The sequence below is a fragment of the Anolis sagrei genome, chromosome 3 (assembly GCF_037176765.1).
Source record: "Anolis sagrei isolate rAnoSag1 chromosome 3, rAnoSag1.mat, whole genome shotgun sequence".
Classification (NCBI taxonomy): domain Eukaryota; kingdom Metazoa; phylum Chordata; class Lepidosauria; order Squamata; family Dactyloidae; genus Anolis; species Anolis sagrei.
Genome location: NC_090023.1, coordinates 82544873 through 82568308, shown reverse-complemented (window position 1 = coordinate 82568308; position 23436 = coordinate 82544873). Strand labels below are relative to the sequence as shown.

The 23436-nt window shown below is 38.8% G+C and overlaps 1 protein-coding gene and 1 long non-coding RNA gene across 17 annotated transcripts in view; one reads left to right on the top strand and one right to left on the bottom strand.

Moving 5' to 3' along the window:
- The window catches only part of DMD (dystrophin), a 1568405-nt gene that overhangs the window by 394360 nt on the left and 1150609 nt on the right, over window positions 1–23436 (bottom strand). For all 15 annotated transcript variants that reach the window (XM_067466757.1, XM_067466754.1, XM_060770144.2 and 12 more), the window contains one exon: window positions 15721–15959. In XM_067466757.1, the coding sequence (XP_067322858.1) occupies window positions 15721–15959 (239 nt within the window). The remainder of the gene's footprint in view (window positions 1–15720; window positions 15960–23436) is intronic.
- Window positions 1–23436, top strand: part of LOC132771755 (uncharacterized) — a 100313-nt gene that overhangs the window by 69944 nt on the left and 6933 nt on the right. For both annotated transcript variants that reach the window (XR_010909660.1, XR_009631112.2), the window contains exons 2-3: window positions 15261–15345; window positions 21821–22026. This is a non-coding gene — a long non-coding RNA (uncharacterized lncRNA). The remainder of the gene's footprint in view (window positions 1–15260; window positions 15346–21820; window positions 22027–23436) is intronic.

Genomic DNA, 23436 nt, shown 5'->3' with positions numbered 1-23436 from the left:
TCTCACCGTCAGCATTCCATGACACTTGTTTTGGATGGCTTTGTGAAGTTTCTTCATGGTCTCACAATATATTCTGTACCCATTTTGTCACATGCTATCTTGACATTACATCCTCTCCATAAACTGAAATGATTTTGCAATGAATTGCAGCAATTTTCATGCCCTTAGCATTTAGCGCAAACTTCACACTTGGAGGGAAACAGAATGCGACGTTCATCTCTAACCTTCACCACAATGCCAGTCAATGACCCACTGATGACTGGTACTACTCATTAATTTTTAATAGCTTCTTGCTACATAACAGTGATACCAACATCCCCTGCAAAAATTCTCCACGAGAGCTATGTGCCTTGTAACCTTATTTTCCAGATAACCCTTGTATGTTTCTCCAAGCTTTGTTTGGAAATTTACATTTCAGTCATAACATGGCAACATTTTTGAATGTGTCTTCCAAGGCTCCATGTCAGCTGAGAAAAGCCAATTCAGTACAAGATTCTTTAAGTCACTTCCAGTATCACCTTGAAGGACAGACTAGTAAATTGGTTCTCCAATTTTGCAGGGGTTAGAACAACAAGATCCACATGGAAGTGGAAAAATGTGAATATCTCTAGCTTCCACAAATTGTATTTAACACACACAAAAGACGCCTGTGCTGTGGGGGGGGGGGGGGGGAGTTGGCCATATATGTGTTCCATTGCTCCCTCACTAGCTCCCTAAGTAGGTCAGATGCAGGTGAGGGAAGTAAAAAGGTGAGAAAGGGGACACCCATCTCATCACCTCTCCACACATCTGCATGAGTAAGTAAATGTTCAAACTCTTCTCATGTGAATGTGTATTCCCTCCCACTGTCAAAGCTTGTTTGCCTATTTTAAGCCCTTATTAAAATGCATGCTACCCTTATACTCCATTCCAAGTGCCCAACATAGTGGGTGGAAAAAGGGGCAAGGAAGAAAGGAAGAGCTGCTTTGCTTTTTCTGGATTGGGCAAGGGAGGGGTAATGGGATGGGAGTTTCTCACCTCTTCATCTAGTCATTGCCTTCATGGTGTACCCAGTTACAACACTGCCTCAGTCATTTTATTTTTACTTATAGAAACCCATACACCAATGTTCTCTTATGTTTTCATTCAAGGATATTGAATTAGTTGTTGGTAAATAAATGTTAAAAACATATCATATTTGTGTGCCATTAGTTTAACCAAATCATTTGTTTTTCTTTATCTAGGATTATGGGGGTAATATTCAGATATAACATTTTAGGTTCAAAATATGTTATGATCTCAAAGGGTTTACCAAATAAATATGCACAAACAGCTAACTCTTCAATCAACCAGGTTCTTAATTTACCAATTTTTCACTAATCATTCCTTATAGTGTTTCAAAAAAAAAAAAGCTGATCAGAATGACAAAGACAAACTAGAGAGTATACTCATTGAGTCAATGGAATGCCCATATACATTTACCAAGTTTATGATAATAAACATATGTACCATACACAAAGATGCTTATTTTGAGACTGAATATTTGCAGCACATTGGGAACATCATATGATGCCCAATAGCCTAGTTTTTCAAAAGCTTGCTATAAGTATCAGATCCATAAAGGTAGGAGAGATTCAGAAGTATCAGATTCAGAAAAGAGGCAGACTGATGTGAAAGATGGGGAGATTCAGGCTCATGTTGAAAGTAAGACACAATAGGAAATAAAAAGAACTGCAACCATTGAGTTTTTCCCTAAGATTTATTCCATCTATCTGAAAAATACAGTTTATGAACTGCTATGACAGTAGAAGTATGTACATTTTGTAATAACATATCAAACATACCAAATATTATGGACCTGTCATAAGCACTACAGAAAAACTGCTTTTACACAGAATTCCTTACTGAGGTTGATTAAACTCTCTTATATAACAAATAACAAGGACACTACAGTACTTAAAAATTACTCCTGTTTAAGCTCTAAGGGCTTTGAGTACATCAGTGTTCTCTAAGATAAGTTGCTACAATCCATATACTGATGCATCTGGATGAGGACGAACAAGCTGAAGATCAATCCCGACAAGACAGAGGTCCTCCTGGTCGATTGCAAACCAGACCGGGGTATAGGGTGGCAACCTGTGTTGGACGGGGTTACACTCCCCCTGAAGCCACAGGTCCGCAGCTTGGGAGTCCTCCTGGACTCATCGCTCACGCTTGAGGCTCAGGCATTGGCAGTGGTGGCCGGGAGGGCTTTTGCATAACTGAGACTTGTGCGCCAGCTGCGCCCGTACCTCGCGAAGGCTGATCTGGCCGGGTGGTCCATGCCTTAGTCACCTCTAGACTGGATTACTGCAATACGCTCTACGTGGGGCTGCCCTTGAAAACGGCTGGTAAATTCCAATTGGTCCAATGGGCAGCAGCCAGGATGCTAACGGGGGCCCATTACAGAGAGAGGTCAACCCTTCTGTTTAAGGAGCTCCACTGGCTGCCGTTTATTTTCCGAGCCCAATTTAAGGTGCAGGTGCTTACCTACAAAGCCCTGAACGGTTTGGGACCACCCTACCTGCGAGACCGCATCACAGTCTACGCTCACTCTGCTCATCAGGAGAGGCCCTGCTCGTGATCCCGCCCGCGTCACAGGCGCGTTTGGTGGGGACGCAGGACAGGGCCTTCTCTGTGGTGGCTCCCCGCCTCTGGAATGCCCTCCCGAAAGATCTCAGACAGGCCCCTACCTTGGCGGTTTTCAGAAAGAACCTGAAAACCTGGCTGTTCCAACGTGCCTTCTCAGATTAGGAACCCCACTACCAAAGCCCAGAAGCACTTTAGTAGAGTTAAGATCACCCTCACCGCACACTGCACTTATATTTTAATCCCATATCCCTCCGACACTTCAGCACTTTTAATCCTGTACCCTACTCCTGGCCGGCTCAGTTTTTAATAATGTCCTGTTGTACTGCTACTGTTATTGTTTTCTGCTTTAACTGTTTTATTTGCTATGTATTGTATTGTTGTATTGTGTTGGACTCCGGCCTGTTGTAAGCCGCATCGAATCCCTTGGGAGATGCTAGTGGGGTACAAATAAAGTTATAATAATAATAATAATAATAATAATAATAATAATATAATAATAATAATAATAATGCATGGGGCAATGCAAAGGCAGCTAGAGATGCAATTCAGATGTACTCAGGGTCTAACTCATGGTGACGAGCAGCTATGCTCTCTTTGCGATAACTTTCTTTCAGATACCCAGACAGATGAATTCTAGGGTTTCTTATATCTTTTTCCTGATACATCTAAGCTGAGAAGCTCTGGATCAATCTCTGCTCATTAATTTAGATGCAAGACTAGCATCAGATTTAAAACTGAACTAAGACTTTCCTGTTATTTTTCCCTTTTTCAGTTTTAGTGAAATAAAAAGTCAAAGTAAAAAAATAATAAAATAAAAATGTTTTCAAGACAATAATGTTTATTTTAAACATTGTTCCATACTTAAAAGATGTTTTCTTGGTCTTATGGGAAATGGAACAGCTATCATGACTTTGATTAGAGGAAATTTTAGGATGTGGGCAACTTGATCAATGTAATTGCTGGTATCATTATTTATAACACTACACAGAAGGTCATGCCATTCTTTAAGTCCATTAATTAGGAAGAAAATCAGTAAAGATGTTGAACTGATTTTAAAAAAGCATAAAAGGGAGTTGTGAACTCTCAGCAATTATTTTGAGCTATAGTCCTTTCTGTTGTACACTTATTGCACCAAGTGCATTTTTATATCAAATGGGAACAGGCGTGAAGCAGCAAACTAGATCAAAGGGCATTTCTGATTATATTTCTGACAGATTTTTAAAGTGATTTTATAGGAGCTGACATTGGAGAACAGCTTAGCGCCAATATTTCACAAAACTAGATTATTTATCCCTTTGTTATATGGCAATCTTCTTTGGGGAGAAAAGGGTAAACTTTAAACAATTTTCCTCTTTGGTTCTCTCCTGAGTAAAGAATCAGTTCATCTATGTTTTCACCTTGGGGGCTCTCCTGGCTTTATTATCTTTTCCTATTTGGGGATTTAGAAATAATCCTGTCTCAGAAAACAGATAACAAAGATCCCATTTTCTCCTATTTATACTAGATTTTAAAATACATTTCTGCAAGCTATATAATATTTTAAAAATACAAATCTTTGGTCTGCATAAATAAAAGCGGATGTTTCCATGCATATTCCTTTATGGCATAAATAGAAAATACCACACTGTAGGTACATATTTCTATGTACAAAAGTAAATTACATGTTGAGAAATTGCTGATAAATGGGAAAATGTAAGCAAGCAGAAAATAGATGAAAGAAAATGGAAAATCTATATTTTACATATGTTTATCTATAAAAGGGAAAAGGTGATCTGGCAAGGACACTTCAATAGTAAAGAGTGTACTTGGAGCATTTTAAACAAAGAGTTTCCATTTTGTGCCACATCAAGCTCCTTACCTTTCCACTACCATCAGTCCTCTACATCCATGAGTTTTACTTTTGGGGTTTGATTATTTCCAGATCTAGGAAAATGGTCTCGCTAGAATTTTCTGTCAGAAGCTGAGTAGAATGTTTTGCTGCAGAATATAGACTGATGGACTGTTTTTAGGATAATGACTGAATTTGGTAATGTCTTTTAATTATTTTTATATTGCTTTTATACTGTTTTTATTATATTATGTATAGTTATGCTTTTCTTATTGTGGGCACTGTGCTGTGCCGGTTGTTAGCCTCCCTGAGTCCCTCTGCGGAGGTGAGATAGGACAGGATATAAATGCCCTAAATAAATAAATACATACATACATACATACATATTTCTAAACAGAACACCTCTCTAGGATTCTCTATACCCTCCAGCAGAATTTTGTGATCAAGGTCCAGTTGCACTGGAGGACCTAGAGAGGCATTGTCTCTGAAAATAATAGCATTTTTATTTGCAGTTTTTCTTCATTCATGTGCCCCTAACCCCAGTGTATATTTAGAGCTGACTGTATTCTACCAGAAATCATTCATTAAAGACAAGCAGTCAATATGCTGTCCTGACATATAAGGATCTAGTTAAATAATTCTCTTTCTCCTCACTTTTCCAGATCTTAACCAAAGTGGATAGGAATGGCCTGATCTATTAGTCAAAGGGATATGACCACTCCATGCTGCATATTTTGTGTGTTAATAAGGAGCAGAAAATTCTTAGTTATTACAGCTGGAGTGTGGGACTTTCCATATCACATGCCAAATCAGTTTGCCTGACCTTCGATTTTATGTACCTTGAGTTCCAGGTATTATTATGTCATCCTCACCTGTCTCCCGTGAGATGGCAAATCAAATGGATAAATCTTAAAGAAAGTGAAGAAAAGGATTGTGTGATGGGGTAGGAGAATCTTCCATTTAATTTCTAAATGGGGTGTGGTGAAGCTTAAGGGAAAACCAATGATCTCAAAAGTTTTACTTATCCGGTGAGATAAAGTCCTAGAATTGTATCAACTATAGCACCCAAATTTGCTCCCGTGGAAATAATATCACTAACACCAACAGAGATAATTGTGTTTTGATATGTGCATGTCCAGGTGTATTGGAAGCAGTAACCATTCCATTCTTGTGTTCTGATCACCTGTCCCAGCTGCTTTGCCTTAGTCTGTGTTGGCCTTGCTTTTCTTTTTGAATCTATACACAATTAAATGACAATCATTAATGTATAACACTACCTAGCTTAGCTCTCAGTGTTCCCACTTTCTGAGGCTATATAGGTAACCATACAGACTTCATCAGTGATTTCTTAGTATGAGACTTCTATAGCTCCAGGACAAATGTCACCAAGCAGGAAACATTATATTGTAATTCTTATTTCTTTTTAGGTTGAAATTATAAATATTCTGCACATGAAGGAACTTACTATCTCCCCTTACAAACCACTGAGGACTTTAAGATCATCTGGGGAGGCCCTGCTCTCGGCCCCGTCTTCATCACAAGCACGTTTGGCAGGGACGAGAGACAGGGCTTTCTCAGTGGTGGCTCCTTGGCTATGGAAGGCCCTCCCTAGGGAGATCAGATTTGCTCTCTCCCTTTTGATATTTCAGAGGCAAGTTATAATGCGGCTATTCGAGCAAGCGTTTACAAATACAGAGTAGCTAATATAGGAAATTGAATGACCTGACAATGGAATAGGACAATGCTTGAGAATAATGAGATGCTGATGATGTTGTTTAAGGTTTTTTAAAATCTATATTATGTTTTATGTATACTGATTTGTTGGAAACCGCCTTGAGTCGCCAATTGGCTGAGAAAGGCGGTATACAAATACAGTAAATAAATAAATAAATAAATAAATAAATAAATACTCTGCTAAATCAGCTTCATTTAAAAATGCTAAGTTGGTCATATTTTCTTATTATGGTGATTCCTTGGGAATATTTATTTTGGTTACTGCTCCCTACTTCACTTCAACATCTTAGAAAACAAAAAGCATTTAATTTTGTTCTTGCAATTTTATTTGCATTCTGTGATTATAATTGGATTACGGTTTTCTGCTTTGTACATTACATAGAAAATAATCTATTTTATTACTTTATAATTCTGCAACAGAAAGAAAATTAAAAAATAGCAAATACCACAGAGATGCTTTGCTTGTCAGAAACCTATTAGAAACCTACTAAAATATGACAAGCTTCCAGCAGTTTTTACCAATTTCTATAAACAATTTATTTCCAACCCAACAAAAAAGAGAACCCCTAATAACATGTGCAAAATCCTTTCGGCTGAAATTCAGATAATATAAAGGATTCAAAACTTCTTGCACTGTGTAAAAATGTTGCACAATAGAAATAATTTACTTGAGTCTCCCCAGAGCTTCCTGTTCTAAGAGATCTTTTTTAGCACCTAGAGAACTTTTGTTTTTGCTCTTTCTTTTTAGAGTTTGGTAAGGAACATCCAATCTATTTTGTTGCTAACAGAAAGTCATTTTCTAAAAGAGTAGTTTGCTATAGTATTTTGGATTTAAATGTATGAAATGGGTGTCTTAAACAACATACAGTACTAGATGACTCCAAAACAGGAAAGACACATTTCCCCTTATATTGTTTCTTCTTTTCACATATGATAGAAGCTAATATTAAAACAACAAAGATCTTAACTAGCCAACACATCATGGCACTACCTCTCCATGGCCTATGTTCTCCTGTTAGCTATGCTAACAGTAGTAATAATGATGGTAGAATCTCCCATGTGTGAGTAGAGAAAGTGAGGAGAGATTTTAAAAAAAGCAGTCTATTATTATTATTATCATCATCATCATCATTATCATTATTTCATTTTTATCCTGTTTTTTTCTTATGGGTGAGATTTAAAGTGGCGTACAAAGTTTTAAAAAACACAAATGTATATACATAAATACATAAAATACATAATAAACTAAAACGTCATAAGCCAATTTAAAGAAAAATCCAATTTGAGCACATCATATGCAAAAAAATTAATAACTTACAACAAATACCATTAAAAATTTCCTAATCTCAGGCCACTGAGGTTATTTGTAAAAAAAAGTTATACAAACGCATAAGCTACACTATTTACATAAGGCCATGTCGCAGTTGCCAGGACCAATAAAACATTCAGAGGTAAATATATTACCAGCAGCTATCTGGCAGTGCCTATTATCATTCATCTGGGAAGGTCTGGGTCCACAAAAAGGTTTTAATTTGTGATCAAAAGGCTAGTAAGGGGGGGGGGGCAATCACAGAGTAACACCAATTAGACTTCAATGAAACCTCACCATTGTAACCATAATCTACGTTTCCGCTCCAACTACAAAGGTAGAAGAGGAAGAAACTGGAAGATTCTATGCTAGAGTCCAGGAGGGAATTGATCACACACCACAAAAAGGACATATTGGTAATGTGATTGGAACAAAAAAGTAGGAAACAGAGCTGAAGCAACCTAGAATTAAAAAATGAAGCAAGAAAGGATACATTGCAGATGGATATTATTATTATGATGTTTATTTATATCCCACTTTTTCTCTCCATTAGGAGACTCAGAGTGGCTAATATTAAAACACTACAATACAATTTAAAATATACAAATATAAAGCTTTACCTACCTGGCGCAGCCGGGTAGGGAAGGCTGGTTGTCCCCTTCGCCGAAGGGAGAGTTGTAGTTCCGGCGGAACTACGCAGAGGGGGCGGAGCCAGGTCTTTTGCCTGGCCCGTCCCAAATAATAATTCTGCCAGTGACCGTCGACCCACCACGCCCGCCCTTCAGTCACAGTATAGCCGGTCGCCATTAGGGGGCCAGGTAGGAATCCCCCCCCTATGTTCTAGGGTTTTTTTTCGCCTACTCTATACTGTTTCTGGGCAAATTGGGATGGTGCGGTTTTAAATAGGATGTCAAGGGAATAAGATAAATATAAAGCTTAATATTTGAGATCCACCCAAGGCACCCCCTTTCAAGGTTAAGAGAATATTACAAAACACCCTCAGGAGGTTAATTTTGGCAAGAGGGACAAAGAGAAACGTATGAAAATGAGAGGGGAAAATATGGCCTTTGTTACCGTAATTAAGGTTCACTGCACGTTGTATTGGAGGTTGCCCAGGGGTACCAGAATTTTACACAGCTTGCCGAGGAGTGGACGGGCAGGGACGCTGCCTCGGCTTTCCCTCACCAAATTCTGTTCTATATTGAAGCAATTAAAGTTAATTAGGTAACGTTAATAAAGTTACCCATATTTAACCCAAGACAATGGTGTGGTCTCCTTATTTCGGTGTGGGAGGACAAACAATATTAAAACTATTAACACCATTAGTATAAAAAACAATTTAGATTAAATCCATAAACACATAGAAAACTACAGCAGCCCCCAACATGATATTCTTTAAAAGCCTGCCTGAATAAAAAGGCTTTAGCCTGCTGCCACAAGGACAGCAGGGAGGGGGCCATTCTGGCTTTCCTGGGAAGGGTTGAGGGGCAGCCACCAATAAGGCCCGCTCTCTCGTTTCCACCAATTGAGCTTGAGATGGAGGTGGAACAGGCTAGACTGAATCAAGGAAACCATAAATTTGAGTTTTCAAGACCTACATGATAGGTTGATTTGGAGATCTCTAATTCATAGGGTCATAATAAGTGAAAGTTGATCAGAAGACACTTAACAACATCATCTAATCATCTGGTCAAAGTGAATAATTATTTTAAAAAACATTAATCCTCTAGATGGAATCTAAGACAGAGCTACATTTATTACAACATAACATCAAGCTAATTCCAAAAGAAAATCTATATCCTTTGGCGGTGGTGGGAGATAACAGCAATTACAAATTATAAAATGTGATGTGGCAATGAGTTTGCATAATTGAACTTCTTTTTCACTTCCCATTCCCATTGGGAATGCTGATCTAGCCTGGAGGTTAACAAGACTCCTTATATTTTATTCCTGTACAAATTACAAAAAGTAGAAAGAGTCCTCATTTATATTCAAGTTACATGAAATAATAACATTATCCATATCCTAAATGTACATTTCAGGATATCAAAGCTGATAGCCATATAGCCCGGAAAAACCTACAACAACCCAGTGATTCCGGCCATGAAAGCCTTCGACAATACACTGATAGCTTTACTTTGTCAGTATTAGATATCAATTAAAACTTGTCCGCCAGCTGCGCCCGTACCTTGGGAAGTCTGACTTGGCCACGGTAGTCCACGCTCTGGTTACATCCCGTTCAGACTACTGCAACGCTTTCTACGTGGGGTTGCCTCTGAAGACTGCTCGGAAGCTTCAAATGGTCCAACGATCGGCAGCCAGGATGCTAACAGGAGCGGCACTTAGGGAGCATACAACTCCTCTGTTGCGCTAGCTCCACTGGCTGCCAATTTGCTACCGGGCACAATTCAAAGTGCTGGCTTTAGTCTTTAAAGCCCTAAACGGTTCTGGCCCGACCTAAACGGTTCTGGCCCGACCCATCTCCTCCTATGAACCAGTTAAGACGTTAAGATCATCTGGCGGGGACGAGAGACAGGGCCTTCTCAGTAGTGGCCCCCCGGCTGTGGAACGCCCTTCCTACAGACATTAGATTGGCCCCCTCCTTATTGGCATTCAGGAAGCGAGTGAAGACCTGGCTCTTTGATCAGGCGTTCAACTAAGCAGTACAATTGATTGATTATTGGAATATGGATTAATGGACAACGAGATTGGATGCTGATTCTATTGATGAGACGTGATGGATTGTTGTTTTTCTGTATTGTTGTATTGATGTTCTGATGTTAATTAATGGATATTACTGTTTTTAAATGATTAATGATTTTGTATTGCATTGTTGATACTGGTTGTTAACCGCTCTGAGTCGCCTGATGGCTGAGAAGAGCGGTATACAAGTGAAGCAAATAAATAATAAATAAAAAATAAATATCAGTAGCAAAATAGATTTTAGGGTTTGTTTGTATTGTTAGAGATGGTAATGCATCAAATTCTTTCTTCTATGCTTGATGTTTCTGTTCTTTTTGGAATCAACAGAAACATAAAACTTTTTGTCAGAATTTATACTTGCATTATGAGAACCATGGAAGAAAACTGTCCCTTGAACTGATGTGGAGATAAATATTGTATAATGGCTTAAATGGAGTTGATATTCCCAGTATATACTTTGAGGCAGTGGAACCTATAAATGTTAACTAACAAGTTTACATTAATTTAATTGGAGTACTCTAGCTGGGCCCAACATTTAGATGTAGGTCAATGAGTTTGAGAAAAAGTAAGATAAACTGATAGTGTATTCCATATCCTTTCCTGTTTCTCATCTTTTTCAATTGGAGCAATAGACAAGAGTAAAATCATATATCAAAAACTGTTTTATATTGAGTTAAACCCTTGATCCATCTACAACAGTACTACTAGACCACCAGGGCCAGGAAAAACTACATGTGTTACTGAGTGAACTTGAGACTTTCTATAGAGGAAGCACATTGTAGTGCACCTTGGCCCTTTCTTGAATGCCCAGCCAACTGTCAATCACTGGAGAAGCCATCTGTAAGCATGTGAAGTTGTAAGAGACAAATAAATCAAAAATTTTTTTATTAACTGCAAAAGAAGTTAAGACAATGATCAAAGTGGAGAAAACTGTACTCTTAGTAGAGGGAATTCCTAAGACCTTGAAAGAACTTCTTCACTGTTTCGCTGGCAAAGAAATTAAAATAGAAGAGGTTTCCAGAGACTTTATAAGCCAAACAGAGATGTAGCAAAGCCAACAAAAGGTGCTTGTCCTTCAAGTACTGGAGGAAATGAAGGATAAGAATAGGATTAGAGGGATTTTCAGGAGAATGCAAATATCGGGAAAGGTTTGCATTTTCTGCATAATAAGGGAAGACATCCTGTGAAAACACTAACAATGATTAATCATGCTATCTTCTAGACTTTCCAAGTCAAAGTGATGTACCTAACCTCTGGGGCGTATTTTCTGTTAATGAGAGAGAGGAGAAGGATGGTAAAGAAAAGGGGCTGACAAAATTCCAATTATGAAATGAAAGTGCACTTTACTATATTTTCTCAAAACTTTGGCTATTATTTTCAGAACCAGAGGAAAGGGTGGACAAGAAATGGAGAAATACATCACTCTGTAATTTGTTACCTGTAGTAATGCTTGTTGAGCTTCTAGATCAGTGGCTCCCAACCTGTGGTCTGTGGACCACTAGTGGCCCCTAAGAACTAAAATATGGCATGCGGCCTCACTGTTACTACACTGTTGCAACGAGAGTGACTAATCTCATGAAATCCTCTTATAGTGCCAAGGCAATGGGGGTGTTGGGAGGGGAAAGGCTGACTACCCATGAAAAGCATGACAACAAGCCTCCTACTGCTTCTCCTCCTCCTCTCTCCCCTGAGCAGAGCCGTTACATGAGGCACCTGGAAGCGGGAGTGCCTTGGTGTCTTCATTTTCAGGCCTGTTCCTGGGGTTATTTGGAGTGCTGATTCAGAAAATTGCATTGGATAGACCACATCAGCTCTAAATTTTTAAATATGTTTTTTGTGCACAAGCAGATGACAACTACTGGATGGCATATGTTCTGTATCAGAAACTAGAGCTGATATGGTCTATCCAATGCATTTTTTTAAAAAATCAGCACCCCAAATAACAAAACCGAATCTAAAGTTGATCAAAAATTGATTCGTAACCCTTTTGTTACTAATGTAGGAGATCAAAAAAAAGGTTGAGAGCCACTGTTCTAGATTATGTCTAACTGTGGTCTTTCCCAACAACCTATGGGTATGCCAAATAAAGAAAGTCAGAAATGGAAAGAGACTATCATGAATATGCACTTTGTGTCTACTAAGAGACTTCGCTAAAACATTCAGTTCTTTTGCCAAGTATATAAGTATCACAGAGATTTTTTTTTAAAAAAAATCTTATGTATGAATACTTATTGCTTAAAAAACTAGTAATTTTTTAAAATAGAGTAAGGTAGCATTTTTATTAGACCATTAACAAAATTATAAGATTTGAACTTTTCAAGCTTTCACAACACTTCATCAGGTTGGTCAGTACAAACATTGGTAGAGAAATCAAAATATTAAATGCTTTGATTTCCTGAAGAACTTAAAAGTTTCCCTTTTATACTATTTTTAAAAAAAGAAATCCAGTGACCATATGACTCATTTTCTTTTTTCTTTTTTACATCTATAATGTCACATCTTGGAAGACAAGTTTACTTGCGAATCACTGGGTGAATTTTAGAAAGTGTTTGCACATTTAAAAGATATTGGCTGATTTTTAAAATTTGAATATTTTAATATGGAGTATTTTTTACTCCAGAATTTTATTCTTTTATGGGTTGTAATAGTCTCCATTTCCACAGGCATATTTGTGGGTAAATAATTGAACATATCATAAAATAATGAAATATGGATGGCCAGTAAACTCATACCCACAAAAAGTGGAACATTTGTTTTAAGTAGTGGTTCATTATCTTTGCAAAAAGTGTAACTAATAATATTGCTAGTTTTAGTTAGGGTTATAGATTTAAATGTAAAATAGTGTAGGGGTGTGACCATTGGACTATGACTCTGGAGATCAGGGTTTGAATCTCTGCTCAACCGTGAAAGCCACTTGGTGACCCAGGACAAGTCACAGTCTTTCAGCCTCAGTGGAAAACAAAGACAACTCTATCTAAACAAATATTGTCAAGAAAACCCTGTGGAGATTAAATAAATCACTGTATAAGTTCGCAGAAGAGCTGAAATAAGTCAGAAATGACTTGAAGTCACACAATAGCAGTAACAACCTTTATCCTTCTAGACTTAAATTGAGATGTTTATCCATGGAGACATTTTAAATATATATCACTTTCATTTAAGTAAAGTCTGGTTCCGTAGAGGACTGGACAGGGGGAGTGTGACCCTGCTGGTTCTCTTGGACATCTCAGCGGCTTTCGATACCATCGATCATGGTATCCTTCTGGGTCGCCTCTCTGGGATGGGTCTCGGGGGCACAGTTCTGTCGTGGCTCCGGTCCTTCCTGGAGGGACGAACCCAGATGGTGAAGCTGGGCGATGCCTGCTCGGATCCCTGGCCTTTGACCTGTGGGGTCCCGCAAGGCTCTATTCTTTCTCCCATGCTTTTTAACATCTACATGAAACCGCTGGGAGAGATCATCCGGAGTTTTGGAGTTGGGTGCCATCTCTATGCAGATGACACACAACTCTACTACTCTTTTCCACCCAACTCCAAGGAGGCCTCTCGGGTGCTAGACGAGTGCCTGGCCGCTGTGTCTATCTGGATGAGGACGAACAAGCTGAAGATTAATCCCGACAAGACAGAGGTCCTCCTGGTCGATCGTAAACCAGATCGGGGTATAGGGTGGCAACCTGTGTTGGACGGGGTTACACTCCCCCTGAAGCCACAGGTCCGTAGCTTGGGAGTCCTCCTGGATTCATCGCTCACGCTTGAGGCTCAGGCTTCGGCGGTGACCGGGAGGGCTTTTGCACAACTGAGACTTGTGCGCCAGCTACGTCCGTACCTCGCTAAGGCTGATCTGGCCGGGGTGGTCCATGCCTTAGTCACCTCTAGACTGGATTACTGCAATGCACTCTACGTGGGGCTGCCCTTGAAAACGGCTGGTAAATTCCAACTGGTCCAACGGGCAGCAGCCAGGATGTTAACTGGGGCCCATTACAGAGAGAGGTCAACCCTCCTGTTCAAGGAGCTTCACTGGCTGCCGTTTATTTTCCGAGCCCAATTTAAGGTGCAGGTGCTTACCTACAAAGCCCTGAACGGTTTGGGACCACCCTACCTGCGTGACCGCATCGCTGTCTACGAACCCACACGCTCACTCCGGTCATCTGGGGAGGCCCTGCTCGTGATCCCGCCAGCGTCACAAGCGCGCTTGGTGGGGACGCAAGACAGGGCCTTCTCCGTGGTGGCCCCCCGCCTCTGGAACACCCTCCCGAAAGATCTCAGACAAGCCCCTACACTGGCAGTCTTCAGGAAGAATTTGAAAACCTGGCTGTTCCAACGTGCCTTTTCAGATTAGGAATCTCCCAGTACCAAATCCTAGAAGCACTTTAGTATCAAAATCACCGCACACTGCACACTGCACTTATATCATAATCCCATACTCCTCCGACACATCAGCACTTTTTAACCTTGTACCCCACTCTGGCCGACCCAGTTTTTAATATTGTCTTATCGTATTGCTATTGTTATTGTTTTTTTTCTTAACTGTTTTACTTGCTAGATATTGTATTGTTGTTTTGTGTTGGGCTTCGGCCTATTGTAAGCCGCATCGAATCCTGCGGGAGATGCTAGCGGGGTACAAATAAAGTTATAATAATAATAATAATTAACAGAAAATATTTAATGGTATTTATGCAAAGTCAGTATGGTTGATACACATACAATTATAGTTTAACATGTTTTATATTGTATTAATTAGACTTTGTACAAAAAAAGAAAAGTACAACAATGTTGTTTATATAAACAAAAGCTCAATTCAGTCCACAAAGGATCATTAGAATGAATGCATAGCACTAAAGTTTTGCTCAGGCAAGCTGGATCTTTTATAGTGAACACTGTTAAATCTTGGAGGCAGGTAATTACTTTCAGGCTATATAATAAGCAAATTACTTTTATTGCACCAGAGTTGCTGAAGTTAAAGTTTGTTTTTGTCCATGCATATAGATTTCTATATTTTTGTGTGTTTTCAAAGATAAGTAGCACTTAAACAGTTTGCTGACAAAACACTTGCATTAATGAGATGCTCTTTTCTTTAAGGAGATTGAGAAGCGTTTCATAATAGGATGACAGCAGGATACAAGCCTCTCAGAAAGTTCTTAGAGAAATATTCCAACATAAAAAGGTAAGATGCTTGCTTATTCTGCTTGCATCATGTACTATTTAACCTATTTACTGCCTTTTGAAAATGCCACAGCTTGGCATGTAAATTCCACAGTAATTGGCTCATTGTAAAAACAATATGTAGGCGAACCCTATTTTTCTTTCCTTCTTTCCCTTTCTTTTCACTCAAAAATGAGTAAAAATAATTATAGAAACTTTAAAGTGGTGTAGTAGTAAGCAATTATTTTCAACTGTATAATATGAAAGCAATTTCTCAAAGAACATATGTGCAAAAGATTTTATAAAACGTTTTGTAGGCTTCGTACTGACATTGTATTTCTAGCAACCACTTCTATTAGAATGTATAAATCAACAGATATCTACATAATTCACTTACCTTTTGTTTGATGATCATATCATTGATTTCATCAAGGTCACCAACAGTGACTATTTGGGATTTTATAACTCGATCTAATAGAGAAAGCCAGTCGGTGAGGTCTGCCCATGCTTTATTGAATTCAGCCAGGGCTGGCACTTCCAAAAGCAAAGATGATGGCATTTCTTGTTTGGAGATGGTAGTTTCCTTGGTTACCAGAGTTTGCGTAACCACAGTAACAGTTTGGTCAGGAGAAGTTACTGAAAGGGGAAAAAATCATATGGAATTATTGTGTAAAAAGACTAAGTGAATAAATAGAACAATTTTCTATTAAAATGATAATCATTTCATAGAATTAATTTGCAATTGCCGTATTACCCAAATAAACCAAAGATTTTCAGTTGTTTTGCTATTATAAATTATTGATACATTTATAAAGATATTAATAAATCACTATTCCTACACATATTTTTCCCAGTCAGTAAATGCCATTACCTGGAAAAGACAGGGTACATTCTAAAGGAATTAGGACTCTTTCATGAGACAACCCTCTGCAATCATCAAAATTTGCCATCCCATTGTACCAGATCTAATGATATGGGACTGCATTATTATTGTTGTTGTTGTTATATTTATTTATACTCCTCTTTATCTCCCCTGAAGCATTACCAACATAAAAGCACTAACATAACCATTTAGAATACACAAATATGCAAACATTAAAACAGGATTAAATATAAACTATCAAAACAAATTCAAAGATAAAAACCACAGCACGCCCTGACTTGATCTTGAACACCTTCATCTTTAAAAGCCTGCCTGAATAAAAAGGTTTTAGTCTGCTCCTGGAAGGACAGCAAGGAAGGGGCAATTCTGGTTTCCTTGAGCAGGGAGTTCCAGAGCCGAGGGGCAGCCACTGAGAAGGCCCGCTCTCCAACACAGCTTGCGATGGAGGTGGAACTGAGAGAAGGGCCTCTCCTGAAGATCTCAGGGTCCTGGCAGGCTCGTACGAGGGGATACGTTCCACTGAATAGCCTGGACTGGAACCATCTAGGGCATTAAATGTCATAACCAGCACTATGAATTGTGCCCAGTAACAGTCTGGCAGCCAGTGGAGTTGCTACAACAGGGGGGTTGTCCACTCCCTTTAGCCAGCCCCAGTTAGCAATCTGACTGCAGCTCTTTGGACCAAGTTTCTGAGCACTCTTCAGAGGCAACCCCATGGAGAGTGTGTTACAGTAATCCTGATGGGATATAACTAAGACATGTACCAGCATGGTGAGATCTGGTTTCATAAGGAACTGGTGCAGTTGGTGCACAAGTTTTAATTGTGCAAAGGCCCTCTCAGCCACCGCTGATTCCTGGGTCTCTGGGTTCAATGTCGAGTCCAGGAGGAACCCCAAACTGCAGACCTATGTCTTCAGGGGGAGTGTAACCCCATCCAGAATAGCTTGAAACCCTATTCCCTGGTCTGCCTTAAAACTAACCGGGAGGACTTCTGTCTTGTCTGGATTAAGTTTCAATTTATTTGCCCTCATCAAGTCAATTACTGATGACAGGCACTGGTTTAGAAACAAGACAGCTTCCTTGGCATTAGATGGAAGGTAGTAGTAGAGCTGGGTGTCATCTGCATATAGGTGGCATTGTACTCCAAAACTCCGGATGACCTCTCCCAGCAGTTTTATGCTTTAAACTATCAGTATTGCAAATGAAGACACATTACTGAAGACCTGAAGTTATTTTATTTTACCCATGAACTTACATCAAAAGTCTAGAATACAGCTATCCTTTTAGGATCATAAGATTGGGCATAAGAGAATGCCACTAGACTCATTACACCATTACTGAGTTAATTTCTTCAATGGGTCACTGAAAATGAACTAACTTAGAACGAAAATATGTTCAGGCTTGAAATATTTAAAAAAAATGTATTCCACTGAAAACAAACCCTTATTCTTCAATGCAGCAGTACAATTTATGTGAAAGATCAAAAAATGTTCGTAGAGAAAAGAAGTAAGAGTTTGATATCCTGTTAAACATTAGGGGAAAAAATCAAATTGAAACAGAATGAGTCCTTCCATGGGAAAACACATTTATGTGACATTCCCTTCGAAGCACTGGAAAACACTGGCTAAAATACAATTTTACTACAATAGATTTTGATATTTGAAAGTTGTTCAGGTCTTAGATTGAGACTATTTGTATATACCTTCTTAAAATTGTTCCTATAATAACTAAATATCTATATTGACTTCATAATAGTCCTGGAAGATTAGTCAGTACTAATCTGTAAAACAAGTAGTCTGCGTAATGTCATGATGAAAGAGATTTGAGTGCATCCATATTTTGCTTAGAGTGCATCTCACCAAACAAATGTAACACACTGAAATCAATGAGACATACTCTCAATTAGGTGTGTAAGGGGAAATGACAGAAAATTGCAATTTTCATCTATTTAAGTTCAAGCTGTTCAACATGCTTTGATTTCTTTTGCTGTTAAGTTCAGGACTTAAGAGTAAAGGAATCCCGTTTTCCACTTGAAGGTTCAACTGCATTAATAAGTGCAGAGTCATTTACAAAAAGAACAGGACAAAAAAGCTTGAAATATGGCTCATGTTCACCTGAGAAGAAAAAGATCAACACATAGTTTAGTTGAAAGTTTTTGAGGAAGTTTCAAGTACTGAAAGAGCAACAATGAATATGCTATATTTGCATAATTAGCAAACACTTTGCATAATTTGCAAAATCAATAGTCTTGATTGAAGGCAATGTAATATAGCAACTCTAGGCAAATTATTTACATCCTTTCTTGTGATTGTTACACAGCAGGAATAATATGCCACTTCTCTAGAGTACTCCCAGCAGAGCATAGAACTGACATGTTAATATTAATTACATCTATTATGTTTTGATAGTACAAAAGTTTCAACTAGAGGGTAAAAAACCCCTTTCTCCAAATAAATTTTTGTAATTTTAAAGGCATTTCTAAAGGAATGATATACCATGTAACATTTTAATTTACTAATGTCATTTCCTCTTTGTCACCGTCCCTGGAACCCCCAGTGGCATAGTGGGTTAAACCCCTGTGCCAGCAGGACTGAAAACCGACAGGTTGCAGGTTCGAATCTGGGGAGAGGCGGATGAGCTCCCTCTATCAGCTCCAGTTCCTCATGCGGGGACATGAGAGAAGCCTCCCACAAGGATGATAAAACATCAAATCATCTGGGCATCCCCTGGGCAACATCCTTGCAGACAGCCAATTCTCTCACACCAGAAGCGACTTGCAGTTTCTCAGGTCACTCTTGACATGACAAAAAAAACCCCCAAAAACCGTCCCTGGCAATTTTGCTAGAGTTTTGCACTCTGTGGTGCTCAGTAGTGACTCTAGAAGCACATCAGGAAGCAAATGATAGGAGCAATAAGAGGAAGCAAATAACAACAGATTATGCTGCAATTCTTTATACATCCCTGTGCTCATTGGCTTAAATTTAATAATGTTAAACTGTGCATTACCTAAGCCAATTTTGAAATCCATGAAGATCAGTCTTCAAAGCACTATAAGAAAACAATCCTTACCTACTTTATTATAGTACACTCTGCAGCAGAGATGTCCTTTGAGGACTATTTATAGCAGTAATAATTGAAACATGTTATAATTGAAACAATTACTTACATTTTCCTCAACAAACTAAAATGATGGGTCTCAAACTCTCCTCCTTAATTTTTCTATTTTCTATAGTTTTCATTTATTGTTAAAAATGCAAACTGCACATTAGAATTAAGTTATCTTTTGAATAAATATGCAACCTGAATTATGTTTGTGTTTTTGCTGCCATAGGAAGAAAACAGATATCAATATTTCTAAATTGGAAGACATTCCCTTTCCATTACATAGATGTTTTCCTGTATTACACACATCCATCACAATTTCTGGTAGTGATTCCAAGAGGTCACCTAATTTCAATTTACCATCATAGTGACACTCTTAAAGACATATATCAGCTTTCATTATAAAAACAAAATACAAAGCAAAGTCTTATGAGTAAAAAGGAAATGTCTTATACCAATATATCAAATAGCAGGGTAATGAGAGGGTTAGGAAGATTTAAGGACATATCGAAAATATATAACAATGTAATTTCAAAAAATACACACTGTTTCTGATTTCTAGATCTGAAGGGGAAATTCAGATATTAAAGGAAAAAACCTGGTGAACACAAAGTCACAGGCAAAGATTTATACATTCTGCCAAGAGTCCTATTAGATCTCACCCAAAGTGTTACATAATTTATTTAAAGATCTTATTTATAGACATTCAAAAATTTCAGCCTATAAAAAATGAGTGACAATGTATGTGTGGTTGGTCGAAGTTCTGAAGGCATATTGCAGAGGACTGTGACAGAAGCAAAATATGGGAGATGCTCTTTACCCAACCCTGCCTTAGATTGTCTGAACCAAATTATGGAGGCTTTGATTATATATATATATATATATATATATATATATATATATATATATGAACAAGTTAATATTAATGACTGAAATAACTGACTAGATCTGTCTTAGTCACCTCTTCTAATGAACACAGCCAAAAGGTCTGCACACAAGTTGTTTGTCTGTAGACTTTGGCCCCTCCTACACTGCCAGATATTCCAGGTTATCAAACCAGAAAATCCACATTATTTGATTTGAACTGGATCATCTTTGTGTACAGTACAGCTGTGCAGAAAGGGCCTTTGTGACTGTGGTTGTTAAAAGAGATTGTAGAACAATCACCCAACCTTTTTAACTTGTATGCAGAACACATCATGCGATGTGCGGGGCTGGATGAATGCAAAGCTGGGGTGAAAATTGCTGGAAGAAACATTAACAACCTCAGATATGCAGATGACACCACCCTGATGGCCGAAAGCGAGGAGGAGCTGAGGAGCCTTCTAATCAAGGTGAAAGAAGAAAGTGCAAAAGCCGGGTTGCAGCTAAACGTCAAAAAAACCAAGATTATGGCAACAAGAATGATTGACAACTGGAAAATAGAGGGAGAAACTGTGGAGGCTGTGACAGACTTTGTATTTCTAGGTGCAAAGATTACTGCAGATGCAGACTGTGGCCAGGAAATCAGAAGACGCTTACTTCTTGGGAGGAGAGCAATGTCCAGTCTCGATAAAATAGTGAAGAGTAGAGACATCAGACTGGCAACAAAGATCCGCCTAGTCAAAGCCATGGTATTCCCTGTAGTCACCTACGGATATGAGAGCTGGACCTTAGGGAAGGCTGAGCGAAGGAAGATCGATGCTTTTGAGCTGTGGTGTTGGAGGAAAGTGCTGAGAGTGCCTTGGACTGCGAGAAGATCCAACCAGTCCATCCTCCAGGAAATAAAGCCTGACTGCTCACTGGAGGGAAAGATACTAGAGACAAAGTTGAAGTACTTTGGCCACATCATGAGGAGACAGGAAAGCCTAGAGAAGACAATTATGCTGGGGAAAGTGGAAGGCAAAAGGAAGAGGGGCCGACCAAGGGCAAGATGGATGGATGGCATCCTTGAAGTGACTGGACTGACCTTGAGGGAGCTGGGGGTGGTAACGGCCGACAGGGAGCTCTGGCGTGGGCTGGTCCATGAGGTCACGAAGAGTCGGAGACGACTGAACGAATGAACAACAACAACAAGAACAAATGTAGTCAGTTCAGGCAGGAAGATTCCTTACTCTTATGTATTCATAAGAGTGGTGCATGCAGAGGGTCTGAGGGGCATTTTGTGGTCCATGTTGTCTATCACTTTTGTCCAGAAGTGCAAATTACTAGTTACTATGTATTTTTATGGGACTTTTTTGTTTTGCTTTCACAAACAAGGTCAAACTGTGAACCCTAGTTACATTTTTAAGTGAATAACTGTCAGTTTTTAAAAACAATTTTAATGGGAGGTCTTTGGCTCTAAGGTTAAGAAAAGATGATTCTATGATGTTCTACGGAAGGGAAGAGAGGTAAGGCTGCATATTATCTACAAGCTGCATACTCCATTCTGACAGATGTGACCAATGGACCAACTTTGTTTAATAGAAATCATTTTGAAAGGGCTTATCTCCCTTTCCTCCATCATCCATTGATTGTGCTAATTATGTTTCAGATAAGAAGAATATACTGCAATCAAGATGAATCTGCAAAGTGAAATAGATCTGAAAAGGAAGCAGTCAGCTTTTTTTGCTTTCTGAAGAAAGTTTGAGAGGCACTATGGATTCCTTTAAACATCTAATAGAGAGCATGGATCTATTTGAGTGTTACTGTGAAACACAGTCTTGCTGTTGTATACCTTTGAGCTGATTTTAGCTCAAGGTAATTCTAATTCTTGGCCTCAAAGACTTACTGCAAGTTAATTAATTGGGGATTCAAACCCTGGTTCAAGGGTCTTAGCCAAAACTTAAAATACTACACCACTAAGGCTCTTTGAAGCTCAGTCTTCAAATATTTTATCACAGAAATAGGTTAAGATTACAGGCAGTCCCCGAGTTACATCTACATCTGACTTGCAAACGACTAATAGTTAAGAACAGGGGAGAGACAACAGGAAGTGAGAGAAATCTACCCCTTGGAAGGGAAATTCACTCCTGAAAGTTTATCATGGGGAAAAGGTGACTCAGCTGAAGCTTTATTATTGCCAATCCTTGTTTCCACAACAAGCCACATTTTTCAAAACACAGTTATCATAGGGAGATAATTTAATTGAATTCTTCTGAAAAAGGGCACAGACAGCAAAAAACAAAAAAACAAACAAAAAAACAAACAAAAAACCCACAGGGGTGTTAACCCTTCCCTATTATATCCAAGTCGTATACACACACACACACACACACACACACACAGAGGCTGGAGTTACACTTAAAATATATCTTTTTTTTACTTACAAATTCAATTTAAGAACAAACCCACAGAACCTATCTTGTTTGTTACTTGAGGACTGCTTAAACAGTGAAATCATACCAAATAACCTTATTATCCAGGATATATCAGAACTCTGAAACATTCCAACATTCAGATATGAGATGCATAGATGTAATGTTTAAATGCTTAGGTGTCTAATATAGTTGGTTTTGGAGTTAATACTTTTGTTTTGATGTAAACAGACACATTTTTATATTTGGCAACATTTTGTTTGGGTGAAAAACACTTGGATGTGAGAAGTGGGTTAAAAAGACCTTTCCTAATCCATTTTGCTACAACAAATTCCTTATTTTCTATCTGCAATACATATTTTTGTATAAATCACTTCTCATTTTTACACAAATATAAAACACTAGCTTTACCCGGCCACGCGTTGCTGTGGCATAGTCTGTGTCAACCCCCTTCTACCGTCATGCTGGAAATTCACAAAGCAGTCCTGACAAATAGCCATGGAACGTCTGCTTGATAACAATAGAATGGTAGGGTAGGAAGAGATCTCCAAGGGGCATCCAGTCCCGCCCCTGGGAAAAGGACAATCTAACTACTCTTAACAGATGGGCAGCCTCAACGTGAGGATGATGATGGAATCTTAGGGTAGGAAGAGACTTCCAAGGGCCATGTAGTCCAACCCCTTCTGGCATAAGGGAAAAGCATAATCAAACCACTCCAGAGAGATGGCCATTCAGCCTCTGTATAATAATAATAATATTAATAATGATAATAGTATCGTAGGATAGGGAGAGACCTCCAAGGATCATCCTCTGCGCAGCGGTTGGGTTGCCTTCCTTCCTTCCCTCCCTTCCT